The 15,872-nt window shown below is 44.4% G+C and overlaps 1 protein-coding gene across 4 annotated transcripts in view; it reads left to right on the top strand.

The window, feature by feature from the left end:
• Nucleotides 1-7,037: 7,037 nt before the first annotated feature.
• The window catches only part of ARFGEF1 (ADP ribosylation factor guanine nucleotide exchange factor 1), a 235,950-nt gene continuing 227,115 nt past the window's right edge, over nucleotides 7,038-15,872 (top strand). The window contains exon 1 of one of the 4 annotated variants that reach the window (XM_051609826.1): nucleotides 7,038-7,590. In XM_051609826.1, coding sequence (XP_051465786.1) covers nucleotides 7,467-7,590 — 124 coding nt within the window. In that variant the 5' untranslated portion in view covers nucleotides 7,038-7,466. The remainder of the gene's footprint in view (nucleotides 7,591-15,872) is intronic. The other 3 variants (XM_051609824.1, XM_051609823.1, XM_051609825.1) reach the window with 3 other exon arrangements.

Below are 15,872 nucleotides of genomic sequence, written 5' to 3'. Positions count from 1 at the left end.
CAATGGGAATACTGAAGAAAATTTATATTAAAAGCAGAAGTTTAAACAATATTTTAAGTTGGCATAGGCTGGTACTGTTGCCAAAAAATGCCCTCTTCTTGCCTATTTTCTCGTTCTTGTCCGTGTGTTATCTCCTCCCTTGAGCTAACACAAACACTTGTGAGGTTGCCTGATGAATCAGGATATGGAAAATATCTGAATTAAAAATTCTCTGTTTCTTGTCAGGTTTAATTCAACCTAATTAAATTCTGAATATAATTCAGCACATAACTCACAACATGGCAATTGAAATGCTTATGTTGACCAAGGAAACAAGGTAGGAGCAGGAAGAAGGACTGCTTTTTTAGTGGCAGTTCTGTCTTGTCTTACCTTAAAACAATCACAGTCTAACTATTACTGTGCTGCTTCAAAGCTCATAAACATGATTTAAGAAGACAGTGCCACCATAAGCAGTGGACCAACCTGCCTCATCACCCAACTGCATTTCCTCTCTCTCTTGTGCAAGAGTGACTGAATATGCAGTGAATACGAGTCTGATCAATTCACTGATCCCACTTTCTTGTAAGGCTGATTTTGGCTAGACCACTGAGATGAACTGACGCACTGCACAGTTGCACAACTGGACCAAGTCAAGAAAGGAGCCAAGAGCTCATAGAGGTGAAAAAATTCCCTTTGGAAGGCAGTACAGCTATTGATCATCAGCTTGTTCGAAGCATGAAACTGCACTTTTACTGTCACCTTTTACTGTCAGTCAGAATCAAAGGCTTAGAAGTCTTAGCTTTTCAGCATTTTCAGACAAGCACGACATAGCATTGTTGTGCATAAAACTATAAGAAGCAGGAGCTAATTGTTCCTTCTCACACAGAAAGTCCTCCACAGTTTTTTACTAAACAGGTATCTTATACTCACTAAAAACAAATGCTCCTAGTGTACCTGTGTAAGCTTCTGGGGGTACGGTATTGACACACTGAAGAGTTTAACCCTCTGTAGGTACTGGGGTTACAAGTCCAGCTATGGTGGAGACCCCTCCAGCCAGACTGACCTGAAGGTGGTAGATATAGCTCTTCAGGTTACCAGTTACCAGGAGTGCCTGGTGCCTCTCCACAAGGCTTGGGCTGACCACCAGTCCTTCTGTAAAAGGTGTGCAGTTGTTCAAGAGCTATAGCACCAGGTGAAGAACCTAGAGAAGGAAGTGAACAAGCTACATAGCATTCAAGCAAACAAGCAAGAGATTATTTTCAGACATGTTTCAGTCTTAAGACTCTCAGGAGTCTGAATCCTCTACCCCAATGGAGAAGCAGATGGACCCAGAACTAAGCAGGGTAACTAGTTGAGTCTGCTGATGACAGGGGCTGGAAGCAGGTCACTAAACGTACCAGGGGGAAGGTTCCTCCTGCCTCCGGAAATCTGGCTAGCAGGTCTGGCACCTCCTATAACAGGTATGAGGTCCTGGAACTAGAAGGACTAACTACTGATAAGAAAGGAGAAGGTTCTTCTGAGGACCTCCTAAAACTAAGCCAAGTGCATTCCACTTTGTGAGCTCCTGTGCTAAGAGGAAAAAAATGGGTAGTCATAATAGGAGACTCCCTTCTGAAGGGAACTAGGGCCTGATATGCAGACCACACCCAACTCACAGGGAAGTCTGTTGTCTCCTGGGGGCTCAGGTAAGGGACATTACTGGTAAACTCCCTACTCTAGGAATTCCTTCAGATTACTACCCATTACTTGTTGTTTAAGCAGAATAACAAAGAGAAGTCCAAGGGCAATTGAAAGAGATTGCAGGGCCTTGGGACATTTGGTTGAAGGACCTGGAGCTCAGATTGTGATCTCCTCGATCCTCCCGTTAACAAGGGGTGATATTAATAAGATGAGACAAAGCCATCTGGTCAATTCATGGCTCCAAGAGCGGTGTAAGCAGAAAAAAATTGGATTTTTTGATCATGGGATGATCTGGGATGCTAAAACGGGACAGTATGCACCTTTCGCAGAGGGGAAGAGTTCTGGCATAGCAGCCAGCAGAGCTTGTTGACAGAGCTTTAAACTAGCTTAGAAGGGGCTAGGAGACAAAACCAGGGTTGCCAATGTTGAACAACGGAATGGTTTGACAGAACTTGAAGAAAGAAGCACTACAGGGATCCCTTGTTCTGCTTTGCAAGATGTTGGCTACAATGTACCACACCTGAAGTGTTTCTCCACTAATGCATGCAGTATGAGGAATAAACAAGATGAGCTTGAAGCCTTGGCCCATTCACAGAGATTTGACATTATTCATAGAATCATAGAATCATAGAACCCTAGGCGTTGGAAGGGACCTCGAAAGATCATCTAGTCCAACCCCCCCTGCCAGAGCAGGGTCACCTAGAGCACATCACACAGGAAGGTGTCCCGGCGGATTTTGAATGTCTCCAGTGAAGAAGACTCCACAACCTCTCTGGGCAGCCTGTTCCAGTGCTCTGTCACTCTCACAGTAAAAATTTTTTTCCTGATATTCACCTTAAACCTCCTATGCTCCAATTTGTATCCATTTCTCCTTGTCCTATCACTGGTCATCACTGAAAAAAGCTTAACTCCATCTTCTTGACACTCACCCTTTACGTATTTGTAAACATTGATGAGGTCACCCCTCAGTCTCCTTTTCTCCAAACTAAAGAGACCCAGCTCCCTCAGCCTTTCCTCATAAGGGAGATGTTCCACTCCCTTAATCATCTTTGTGGCTCTGCGCTGGACTCTTTCAAGCACTTCCCTGTCCTTCCTGAACTGAGGGGCCCAGAACTGGACACAATACTCCAGATGCGGCCTCACCAATGCAGAATAGAGGGGGAGGAGAACCTATCTTGACCGACATTATTGTCATAAGATTATTCTGGGAGGTATTGAAGAACACCTGGAGGACTATGCAGTCATTGGTCACAGCCAGCATGGCTTCATGAGGGGAAAGTCCTGCTTGTCAAACTTAATTTCTTGTTATGACAAGGTAACCCACCAAGTGTGCCCTGGCAGCCAGGAGGACCAGCCATGTCTTGGGGTGCACCAAGCAGAGCGCTACCAGCCAGTTGAGGGAGGTGATTGTCCCGCTCTACTCTGCACTGGTGCAGCCTCACCTTGAGTACTGTGTGCAATTTTGGGCACAATATAAAAAGGACATTAAGCTATTGGAGAGTGCCCAAAGGAAAGCCACGAGAATGGTGAAGGGTCTGGAAAGGATGACTTATGAGGAGTGGCTGAGGTCACTTGGATTATTCAGCTTGGAGAAGAGGAGGTTGAGGGGTGACCTCATTGCAGTCTCTCCCCTCAGCTCCTGTCTGCTCTGCTCCTCCCTCCAGCAGCTCTGGGACACTTTGGGATTGTTCACAGGTCAGGAGATGCCATGGGAGTTGCTGGGGCTGGGGGGAGGCAACAGGGGTTTTGCACATCACTGAACACATTTGTATATAACTGTACATATTTTCTTATCATTAGTATTTAACTAAAGCTGTCTAGTTTAGTTTTCAACCCTGGAAGTCTCTCTCCTTTTCATGTCCCTCCTTGCCCTAGCTGAGTGGGAGGGGATCGAGAGCATTATTGTTGCTGGTCTAATCACCAATCCTGAGCCAAACTGTGACATTCTCAAATACAGTTTTTCTCTTGTGCTGTTTTGTGTTCAAACATAAAGGCTTCAACAAAGCAGTGATGCTTTTGTGCTTTAGCCCATACATACCAATGGGGTTTTTCTAGGTTTCTCAGAAAACATTTCTCAGAATGGATAGTACAACTATAATACTTCTTATGCATTGCCTACTGACTTAGTGGTTTCAGCAGAAAAAAACAATTATCAATCCTTTTCCACATCTTTAGGACTTTACCAGCAACTGAATGGGGATCTCTGCAGCTAAAGGGTCTGTCATTGACTGATGCCAATTCAGTAAAGCAGAAATCTGCATGCTGAAATCAAACAATACAGACATTTGGATTGCTGCATGGAATTCTTTGCAAGGCACTGCTGTTGCATGGCACCATCTGTTCCCCAGGGCTCAGTGTTGGGGCCAGTTCTGTTTAATATCTTTATTAATGATCTGGACAAGGGAATCGAGTGCACCCTCAGCAAGTCTGCAGACAACACCAAGTTGGGTGAGAGTGTTGTTCTGCCTGAGGGTAGGAAAGCTCTACAGAGGGACCTGGACAAGCTGGATCCATGGGCTGAGGCAATTGTTTGAGGTTCAACAAGGCTAAGTGCCAATTCCTGCACCTGGGTCACAACTCCAGGTAAAGCTACAAGCTTGGGGAAGAGTGTCTGGAAAGCTGCCCAGAGGAAAAGGACCTGGGGATGTTGGTCAACAGCCAGCTGAATATGAGTCAGCAGTGTGCCCAGCTGGCCAAGAAGGCCAACAGCATCCTGGCTTGTATCAGAAAGAATGTGGCCAGCAGCACCAGAGAAGTGATTGTTCCCTGTACTAAGCATTGGTGAGGCTGCACCTCAATTAAAATTACAATGTTCCGCTTTGGGCCCTCACTACAAGAAGGACAGTGAGATGCTGAAGCATGTCGGAAGAACAGCAACAAAGCTGGTGAAGGATCTAGAGCACAAGTCCTACGAGGAACATCTGAAGGAACTGGGGTTGTTTAGTCTGGAGAACAGGAGGCTGGGGGGAGACCTTATTGCTCTCTACAACTACCTGACAGGAGGCTGCAGCTCATATTAGAGCAGGACTGAAATACATGGTACTGAGTGTCTTTCTGACAGGTCTTTTCAACAGGTCTTTTCCTCCAGTAGCTTGATGTTTCAGCAGCAATTCTATATGCTCAACTAGAACATATCTTAGATGTAAAATCACCTCTGTACAACATATAAAACCAGACATGAATACAAACAAAACAGACAACTGCAGCACTCACTGCTCTTTACATACAGGTAACCATTGTCTTCATGACATTGCAAGTCTATTTCTGCCAAATGGACTGTGAAAATCAATGGCAAACTCCATTTGCTAAATAGCACTTGCAAGCTCTGACTTGACTAAGGAAATTTAGACTCAGGTGGTTTGTGCAGAAGAACCCCATGGAAATTCTTACTCTTGCCATGTAGTCACTAAAGGGCAGCTTTGAAAGATCGAAGTAATGTTCACATCAGAATTTCTGAACATGCACCCATCTATAAAGAAAGTTAAGATTTAACCAACAGGCAAAAGTTTTTCCATAAATAATTATGCTTAGTAATTGTGCTGCTGAAGATGCAGTCTTGAATAAGCCAAGCCAGTCTGAATATGGTCATTAAAATAAACCTGTGGGGGTTTTTTTCAGGAAACAGTGTGCTTGGTGATGTGACTTCTAACTCTCTTACAAAGCTGTTATAAGGCTAAAATCAGGTATACCCTTTTAATATTTTCAGTTGTGTTTATCAGTTGGGTAATAAAATAGCCTGTGCATTCTGACAGTGACTAGAAAAAGCCTCTGGTGCTGACATAGTAATTTCAGCAACAGAAATGTTTTGCTCTAACAGCGAGGCCTGGAATTCACCTATAGCTTTAGCAGACTTTCCCACCCCAGGATATTCCTTAAAAATTCCAAGTACAGATACATATAAGGTAACGAGTAACTTTGGCACAAGCAATTTTTCATTTGGCAAACTGGTTAAAGCAACACTAGGTAGCATTACCTGCCTCTTCATTAGGGGGCTGGGATCTCTGTACCTTTACTAGTGCTGTTGCAACTGCCCTGTTGTAGACAAAGAAACAGAGGTGCTCAAATAACACTATTCAGTAAAGAATCCAAGACTGCTTGCAAAGCCTTAGCATCGTGGCATGACAGCCTGGGCAGGCTCTCTCAAATTGTCTGTGAGGAAGGGATCAAGATTCCCTTTGGAAGGCTGTTATCCTGACTGATGCTGCAGATCCAGAGGAATAGTGGACAGGAAAGCTGGCTGGGGATAACTGTGCTAGCTCTCTGTCCTCCGAGGTCAGAAATGGTCTCTGGTTTCTGCTTTCTGCATGCTGATGCTATAGCTTTTCCCTGTCTGCCTGAAAGGTATATCTAGAAAAATCAGTCTTTTAATTTCCAGATTAATCTTTTAATTAATGCTTTTTGTATCGGGTACAAATTTTCTAAACCAGACCTGGCTTCAGTTAGTGCCACATTCTACTTTTAAATACTGGTGTGCACCACTGAGTGCACAAGCTTGCCCTGTGATGTTTTTGATGCTTAGCAAAAGTTATCCGGAGTTGACCAGAGCTTTTCTTGGCCCTGAACCAAGCATGAAGGAACTAACCCTTAGCACTGCCGGAGGAAAAAAGGCCAAAGAACACAGGCGGGATAAAGGAACAATTTAAAAAAAAAAAAAAAAAGTTACTGTTTGGTTGTAAGCGAAGGTGCAACTTCTTCCTGTAACGCTTTGAAGTCCTGCTGCGTGTACAACTGGGAAGAACTGTAGGATGACTGTATTTTAAAGGCGGAGGATGAAGGCGACGGGGAACGGGCACCCGAGCAGAGAGGGCGCCGTGAGCACAGGGAGGCGGAGCGCCCACCCAGCGCCCAGGCGGCGGCGGCGCGCAGGGAGGCCGGGCCCGCCGCTGCTCACGGGCAGCGTCGGCTGCTCCCGCCTGGCGGGGCCAGGCCCCGGGCGCCCCTACGGAGCCAGGCAGGTCCCCGGGAACAGGGGAGCCGGCTTGGGTGCTGCACCCTAATGCGCTTCTTCCTTCCCGGCGCCGGAGAGCTGCTCTCCTCCCCCTCCTCCCGTGAGGCGCAGCCAAGGGGGTCTCTCGCCGGGGGAGGCCGCAGCCGCGGCAGAACAGCAGCTCCTCTCCGCGGGAGCCCCTCCTGGGGGCAGGTGGCACTTCCCGGGAGAGCCTTCCTCCCCCGCCTAGCGCCGCTGGCCCGGAAGGGAAGCCCTGCCCCTCCTCCTCAGCCCGCTCCCAGCTGGCGGCGGCCATCTCCGCACCTCCCGCTCCGCCGCCTGCCGCGGGTCTCCTCCACCTGTAGCGCCCGCGGGGCGGGGAGACGGCGAGCCCAGCCCCGTCCCGGCCGGGGCGCAGCCGCCGCTTCCTCCCGCTCCCCAGCCTTGCGGCCGCGGCCCTGACGTCGCTTCCTTCCAACATGGCGAGGGCAGGTTGTTGCTGCTGCCATCGCCGCCGCCGCTGCCGCCGCTAATGGAGGCGGGCGCGGGCCGGGGGCGGCTCGGGGACTGAGCGCATCGCGGGCGTGGGCGAAGGAGAAGGCTTCGTCCTTCCTCAGCCGCGGGGTTGGCTGTCGCCGCCGCTGCCCGGGCCCACCCCAGCCTCCCCCCGGGGAGCCTCGGAGCGGGCGTCGGGGCGTCCGTGGCCCTCCCCCGGAGGGAGCCCTTCCCCCGCGCCTGCCTCGGCCCGGCCCCGCGGCCTCGCCACCTGCCCCGGCCCCGCGCAGCCCTCCCCGCTGCGGGAGCGGCCGTGGCCCCGCGCTCCCTTCCCCTCCCCGCCTCTCCTCCTCCCTCCTCCTCCTCTCCCGCTTCGCTCGCGCCCATGTATGAAGGGAAGAAGACGAAAAACATGTTTCTGACCCGGGCCCTGGAGAAGATCCTGGCCGACAAGGAGGTGAAAAAGGCGCACCACTCCCAGCTGCGCAAAGCCTGCGAGGTGGCCCTCGGTGAGCGCCGCGCGGGGCGGGAGGGGGCGGCCGGCGGGGGCCGCAGCGGGGCGGGCGGGGGTCGCGGGGCGCTCCAGGGCCTCCCTTCCCCCATTGCCTGCCGTGCGTTTGCGTTGCGGGGGTGGGGGGTGTGCGGGAGAGGGAAGCAGAAAGAGGCGCTGTGAGGCTTCTCTGGGGAAACGAGGCGGAGGGGGCTGTTCTGGGGGAGGTGGGGCTGCGGGCTGAGGTTTTGGGGCTGGAGTGGAGGATCTGGTTAGTTGTGTGGGACGCGGGGCGGGTGCCCAGCGAGGCTGAGGCCTGTGCTCGCCCAGCTGCGAAGCCCCGGGGCGGTGTGTGCGAGCCCCTGGGCTGAGGGGAGAGCTTCCCTTGCCGAGAGCGGCCCCTCCGCGCACTGCCCCTCTCGCTGACAGCGGCGGCCGGGCCGCTGCGGGATCTTCTCCAGCTCCCTGCTCGCAGGATGAATAGGCAGAGAGACGGAGGCGCTGAGCTGAGCTGACCTGGAAGCAGACGGCCGGCGGGGAGGGAGCAGGTGACAGGCAGCAGTGAGGGAGGAAAGCGAGGGGGTGGGAAGCGAGAGACAATGACACCAAGCCACGTCTGGAGCTGGTGGCCCTTCGGAGTCGGGACGCTGGCCTCTGGGGAGGAGGAGGGCTAGGGAGGGAGAGGAGGGTGGGCGAGGAGAGGTGCGAGGGGAGAGCCTTCGCTGTGGCGTTAGTGTTGAAGCTGACGGGGAAGGGGGCTTCCTTCAGGTTTGGCAGCCACGGAGAATGTGGGGATGTTTGCCTGCCTGGGGCTGAAGAGGGGTGTTGGGTTTGTAGTGCGGTTGTGCCAACACCTCCTGGTCTAGAGGCGTGACGGAAGTACCGGGGCCGGGCGGTACAAAGCATGTTCAGTAACGGGCATCATCAAAGGAGAACTTGGGCTGTAAAATTTTGGCATCATGATTACAGGCAGGGTTTGAACCCTTGTGGCAAAATATTGACGTGTTTACTGAAAGACTTCTGGAGAAAGGCCTGCTGTATTTAATAATACATAAATGGATTATGTCCCTCCCATTCTTGGGTAGTTGTTTCTGGTTTTGCAGATAATGATCTTGATTTTGTGTAATAATAATTTCGGTTTAAATGGATTTGTTTGAAGATATATAATAGTGAAACGAAAGTTGCTTGTTTTAAAAAAGAATATAAGTAATTTTAACTCTATGCTTTTGTCATTATATTAATTTCTTTTATAACAATTTTAATTTCTTTTTAAAAAAGAACAATCCTTTTATCATTTTCTTTGTCTGTGAAAGACCCTGACAGATGGAGGAGGAGAAATGCTAGTAATTAAACTTTTTATTTGTTAATAATTCAAATAGATTGGAAAGAGTGTTTTCTTACATTTCTCATTTATCACTGGAATTATTAACAATAAGCTTATGAGCTAGCCAGATGGGCTTAAAGCGTTATCCCTTTCACTTTTCCATTGACTTCAGGCTGCATATTCAACTTAGAAATAAAGCAGAAAAATGTTTTCTTTTTATTAGACAGAATTTATATCCAGCCTGTATGTCATCCATAGCATTAGACACTGATATTAATCTTGTGTTTCTAATTGTACTTCATATCAGTAGCTTGATATGTCTTAACTATCATCCAGATCCTCCAAGCATGGATCTGTTGTGTTACACAGATGATAAAGCAAGCCCTCTAGACTGTACATTCTGCATCTTTTATCTTACAAACTGATGTGTGCAAGGAGTCCCCACACGCACACATCCCAGTGATTTCTGTGCTACAGCTTCATTGAAACCTTCTCCTGTGGAGATGTTTGCTTGATTTGGACTTAAATGGGAAAATGATACAGCGTGTGGGTATAAAAGCCAGCCAAGCAGGAAAAAAAAATATTAGAAGATTGTGTGTATTAGCTAATGAATGTAGAATGGCTTCATGAACTTGAAAAATATCACATGTGATGTTAATTACCATAAAGTCTTACTGAAATATTTTTAAATTTTTTTTTTAGATTGTGACACAATGAAATATAGTTGGTGACTAAATGTAATATGATCCATTGGCCGGTTATGTGTGTGACTCCTAATTTAAAGCTGGCAATATAGATAAAGTAGTGCTCGTGTCTAACTCTAAAAAGCTTACCACAGAAAAGTAAATATTCTCCTTATTTGGCATGTGAGGCAACTGGGTGTTAAAGCTGAGTTGTGATTATCATAGTAGAATTGCAACTAGGATGCATGTCTTTTGCTCTCTCCATCTAGCTCTTCATGTGTTAGAGAGTATTCTTCAACTGGATGCTCCTTTGCTACCTTAAGCAAAGAGTATATATGTAGATAGCAACAACATTAATTTGAAACATGAGAAAAATAGTAATTTAGCGTTAAGTTCATTTTGCAATAAATCCTGCCAAAGTTTAGTTTTAAATCTTTATTGGATTTTTTTTTTAATGGTTGTTAAATAAAAGGTAGCTTTTAAAAATCATGGCAGTAATCACACATCCTCAAATCAGCATGAGGTTCTTTTCAGTCTGAATATTTAATTGATCACTCTTCACGGAAATTATCTGATGTAACTCTGCCATTAAGATCTTATTTCCCTGCATGACTCTTGTGAAATGTTACTACTGGTACATCAAATAGTCTTGTAGTTGTTACTAATACAGACTTTTTATTTCTTTTTTTGAGATGTTTTCATTTTTTGTTTATTTTTTTTTTCTAAATCCAGTTTTTATGTTGTTTTACACAGTCTGTATGAGTTGCTATTGAAATATTTCAGAAACAAGCAAGTACTGACCAGAAATATGTTATTCCCATACAATGGACAAATAAAAAAATTCTGCTTTTTAGATTGAGGTTAACAAGCAGTATTTTAAGAATCTTTATTAATATCCAGTTGTCATTTTTAATCCCTATACATTCTTCTTATAAACCTATTCTAATACATTCCGTTAAGACTATACTTCATCTGTTTTTGATTTGTGACTTCTGAGGGAGAAAAAACCCACAACATTCCTGGTATGTATTACTGTGGTAGTCTAACCTCTGAACAAGTGTTAACATGAGGTCCTTCTATTACGACCGTTTTTCTGGGCTATTAGAAGATAAGAAAGGAAAATATGAATCAAATACTGCAACTTGAATGATAGATGTTCTTTGGATTTTTAACAGGGATTAAATTAAGCCTGATACTCGCATCCTCTGTCTGATGATTCACCAGATTGTATCTGGATTAATACAGAATAGTTGACTCCAAATTTAATGTATTATTTCCTGCAACATTGTTCTTTCTGAAAGACTTTATCTGTATGTAAATAATATAACAGGTCTTTTTTGTAGTTACCTAATGAAGTACAGCTAATTTAGGACTTGTTGTTTTTTACTCGCATAGCAGCTGCTCTTAATCTAGGTAAGGAATGAGTTTATCTTTAAAGTTGTTTGCTTGTGGAGAGCATCAGGCAACAAGCTGACAGCAGGATTGGATTTAGAGGTTTCCTTCCCAGTCAGTTCCCTGCACTGCTGTTTCTTTATTGGTTTTCAGCTATATTACAGTATAGGAAACTTCACAGTAATTGTACTGCATTATGTATGGTCCGTAAAAGGGTGGAGAAAAAAATTCCTCAGCTGAATATAAAGTTTTTAATGGAATGAAGAAAAACTGTTGGTGCTTTGTGTCAGAATGCAGGCTGTGGATTTGTCTGCCTAATAAAGCAGTTTATAGAAAGACCAAGCTGAGCAAACCAGAATTCTCTCCTTGTATAAAGCCTGCTAGTTCAGCTTCTGATCAGGAGTCAAGCAGCTCTTCTATAAAAATCCAAACTGCAAATACTGTAAAATAATACAGATATGTAGCTGGTATGCGTGTTAAAGCAAAATGTGCTGCTTGGAGTTCTGGAAGTATCAGTTGAAGGGGGATAAAAGTCAGCTGTGAAAGGTTCTTAAGTGCTCCTTGGACTGTTTAGTCTGTCCTGCTAAGATCATGCTGGATGACGTAGGTTTCGTGCAGTGTGAAAGTAACAGCTCCATTCAGTTTGTACTGCCATTACCTGCATGTGTAGGATGGTGAAGAAGCAGGATATAATTAAGCATTGAATTTTAGTTCTTGTGAAAACAGGTGACATTTGGAGTAGGACTCGCCCCAGAGGTGGGAAGATTCATCTATATCTTTACTATACAGACTTATAAATGGCCTGGAGAAGTGTCACTTGTGCAAATCTTTGTCTCTCTTTTTATCCTTCCTAGTTTCATTTTCTATCCTGTATCATGTTCTATTACCAAAGTAAGCTAGGTTAGCAGTCAGCACAGCAATGCACGTACGTGTTGCAAATACTGGGTACACTGAAAAAAACTTCGCTAAACTAACATAAACAGTGAAAAAGGCACTTTTAAGACCATTATTTTGCTACTCTTCTGGAATTAATTTTACTGGAAAAGTGTTGGACAAGCAAAATTTCTGCTTATATATGGAAAATGCTGGTTTTGGTAGGATACCTTCCTTTTTTAGAAGCCAAAGTCCAGAATTTTTAGTCTTTTCTATGCTGACTACAAAGAGATTGATATTGTACCATTGTCTGTTGTCTGCATGTGATATAGACATTTATTTTCACAGTATAAAAGTCACCATTGTCCCTACAGAATTTATTTTCTCTTTTTAATTGTTCTTCAGAAACATGTATTTTGAAGTAAGCAAGCAGGATAGGGATATTTTGCTAGTACAAACCAAGATGTGTTAAAAAACAACCTAGAAGTTGCAGCTGCCTTTCCCTCCTCTTGTTTGCTTTGCTAAACTTGGACTTTACCTACCAGGGTTTCGGTGCTGGTAAGAGCTCATCTACTTTTGCAAATATTTCAAACTTGGATTGAAAATAAGTTTTGTTCGGCCCCATCAGCTGCTTTCGAGATTGCTTCCTGCATTTGAGGTGTAAAGTGCTGATTATATTGAATTTATGGGGCTAATTTAAGAGAAGTTGTGTGTAGTGGGAATTTTTATTGTTTTAAGTGTAATCAGTTTGTGGTTGTGTAGAATGGCAACACTTTAATCTCCCTGAAGAAAGGGAATGGTGCACATAAAAACACTGTTGTAGAAAACAAGGTAGATTTTACTTGGGTTGGAAAAATGTTAATGAGAATGTGTGTAAAATAATTACTTTTTGTCTTGGAAGGTCAAAAAATGGTATTATTTTCAGATATTTTGAACATTTTAATGTTGACTTCTAGTATCTTTTAGAATATGATTTTGAAATGTTTCAACACGTTTGTGACACAGTGCAACTTTTAAATAGCTGTTCCGCTGTGTATTTTAAAGGATGAATTGAAATGTTGAAGTTTCAGATAGAAAGCTGTTGCCTTGTCCATTTCTTATAATGAAATATCTTGACTGGTTTGTGGGGTTTTGTCGTAGTTGATCTTTTTCTTTACCCTCTTTCAGTATATTATTCCTGTAATTGTGATTTTTCCCTCTGCCTGTGGTTCTTGTCTTCAGGTAACCACTGTTTCATCTTTTTTTTCAGGCAACAGTTTCTGTTGTTGTATGTCTTCTTTCTGTACAATTGAAAAAAATTTCCTTGGCCATTGATGTCAGATGTACATTCCAGACTTTTTCTGCATTCTGTCAGAGAATAATTGTTATTGAGCTATTATTTTGATATTACATTGTTAAATACGCCAACTTGTTTAGTTGTCAGGGAGTATTGTCACGTGGGTGTTTAGAGGGAGGGAAGCATCAGCCAGTGGTTTTCTAGTCAGTCCCTCTTCCTTGATTTTGGTGAAACTCCTACCTGAAATGACTGACACACAAAGACCTAGATGAGGAAGCCTTGTCCTCTTCTGGAGCACCTATGTATCAGTTTTGTCTTTTTCATTGATGCTTATATTTTTATCAAGTTGCTGTTTAGTTAGCACTTTAAACAAATGCTGCCAGGAGCCTGCGAAGCAAAACCAGCACACTGAATTCTGCAACAGCCAGCAGTAGATCAGTGACTCTGTCTTGAATAGGCAGGGAAATGGGAGTTCTGTGTTTTCCACATCAAGCCAGAGTGTTTTCCTGTGTGATGTGTAAATTGGTGGTTTGCTGGGAGAAAATATTTTTGTCTGGGAAAGACAGCTACTGTCAGGGGAGCATGAGAGGCTGAAGTCACTTGGGAAACACAACTGTGCAGGTTTCAAGGAAGGAGGGAGTTATTAAGGAAATAGACCTGAGTAAGAAGCTTGATAGTTTTTATCTGTAAGAGGAGGCAGAATTCTGTTGTGTGTCTCAAAACCAGAAATATGTGATCTAGCTCTGCTAGACAGAAGTATTCTGTGACTAGCTGGCAGTTATTACCATGTCCTTTCCCTGAGTATACAGTAGAAGAAACTATAGGTTACTGTTAGGTAAGCCAATGCTTTAAGAAAAATCTCGTACATACAAAAAGTCTTCAAACAACCAGGGAAAACATAAAATACCTCAATGGGATTTTATAGAAAGTATTCTGAAGGACCATTGAACAAATGGTAGCTGATGTGTTTTGTGTCTACAAAAAACACCTACTGTCAGAACTTAAAAAAAGCCTACCCCAAACCTTCCAGCATATATATTTTATAGATACCTTAAAGGAATGCAGAGGAATGCAATATAAAAATAATCTGCTTTAGGGGATAAGGTAGGTAATACTTGTTATATTATACTTCCCATTTTGAATATAAATGTAACAGAGTTGCTAAAAATAGGCCTCCTAAGTCCCAGGAGCTTGGAAGATCTGGCAGAACTCCCTTATTGATTTCTAATCAATCTTAGGACACTGAGGAAATTCCGAAGGACTGGAAGACATCTACTACTGTGCCAACATTGTTAAAATGATGAATAGGGTGACCTAGGTAATTACAAGTGTATTGGCCTAATGTTGATCCCAAGAAGGTAGTGGAGTAGCTGATACCTCATGTGAGTGAGAACAAAAATAGTAGTCAGCAGGGATTTGAGAAGTACTTTTTTAATCAAAAAAAAAAAAAAAAAGCAAGCCCTCTACCATTTTAAGTTTTGGGGATAGATTATAGGGCATTTTCCCCACGTTTTAGCCTTCTGTAACTTTTGTATTCTTCAGCTCTTTGTTTCATGTGATTAGAAGTGAAAACTGCCAAACTGGTAGGAACAGGCTAGATAAAATTTCAATTAAATTGATAAATATTGACACATTTTATTAGCTTTTCCCCCCATTTTTCATGTTGCTTCTCTCCAGTGTAACCATGGTCCTATCTTAGGCATTCTTTTTGGTGTTGGGGGTTTTCCTTGGGTTTAATTTTTGTTGGGTTTTTTCATTTTGAAGTTTTATTTTTTCACTGTGGACATATTAGATTATAAGGTTTTAGTTGGGAAGCAGGAGCTATTAAAAGAACTTGAAGTCTTGAGAAGGAATGGTGATTTAGTCAAGAGCAGCTTTGAAGCTTGGGTGGGGAATTTTGAGGTCATAGAATCTTAGAATTGTTTGGATTGGAAGGGTCCTTAAAGACTGTCTAGTTCCAACTGCCCTGCATGGGCAGGGACACCTCCCACTAGACCGGGTTGCTCAAAGCCCCATCCAGCCTGACCTTGAACTCTTACAGGGAGGGGGTATCTACAACTTCTCTGCACAACCTGTGCCAATGTCTCACCATGCTCACAGTAAAGAGCTTCTTCCTAATATCTAATCTAAATCTACCTTCTCATTTTGAAACTTCCACCTCGTCCTATCACTACGTGCCCTTGCAAAATGTCCCTTCTCAGCTTTCCTGTAGGCCCCTTCAGGTACTGGAAGGCTGTTACAAGGTCTCCCCAGAGCTTTCACTTCTTCAGGCTGATCGACGCCACCTGTCTCAGCCTGTCTCCCCAGGAGAGGTGTTGCGGCCCTCTGATTGTCTTTGTGGTCCTCTTCTGGGTTCTCTCCAACAGCTCCATGTCCTTCCTGTGTTGGAAGCCCAGAACTGGACACAGTACTGCAGGTGGGGTTTGAGCAGAGTAGAGGGGGAGAATCACCTTCCTTGACCTGCTGACCATGCTCCTTTTGATGTAGCCCAAGGCACAATTGGCTTTCTGAGCTGCAGTCGCACATCGCCAGCTCGTGTTGAGCTTCTCATCAACCAACACCCTCAAGTCCTTCTCCTCAGGGCTGTAAAGAGTACAGACTTATACTCACTCTGTACCTGATAAAACTGTAATGTTTCCCTGGGTTTCAGCAGTGGGCTGGGCTTTAGTATCAGGAAGACATGCTTGAAGAGCCGAATTAATTGGAGAATGAAAAAAATAGCACAAGAATCAAGATTAAGTCTTGCTTCTCTT

The sequence above is a fragment of the Apus apus genome, chromosome 2, assembly GCF_020740795.1.
Source record: "Apus apus isolate bApuApu2 chromosome 2, bApuApu2.pri.cur, whole genome shotgun sequence".
In the NCBI taxonomy this organism is placed as follows: Eukaryota; Metazoa; Chordata; class Aves; order Apodiformes; family Apodidae; genus Apus; species Apus apus.
The sequence above is the reverse complement of the archived record's forward strand: the minus strand, read 5'-3'. Positions and strand labels throughout refer to the sequence as shown.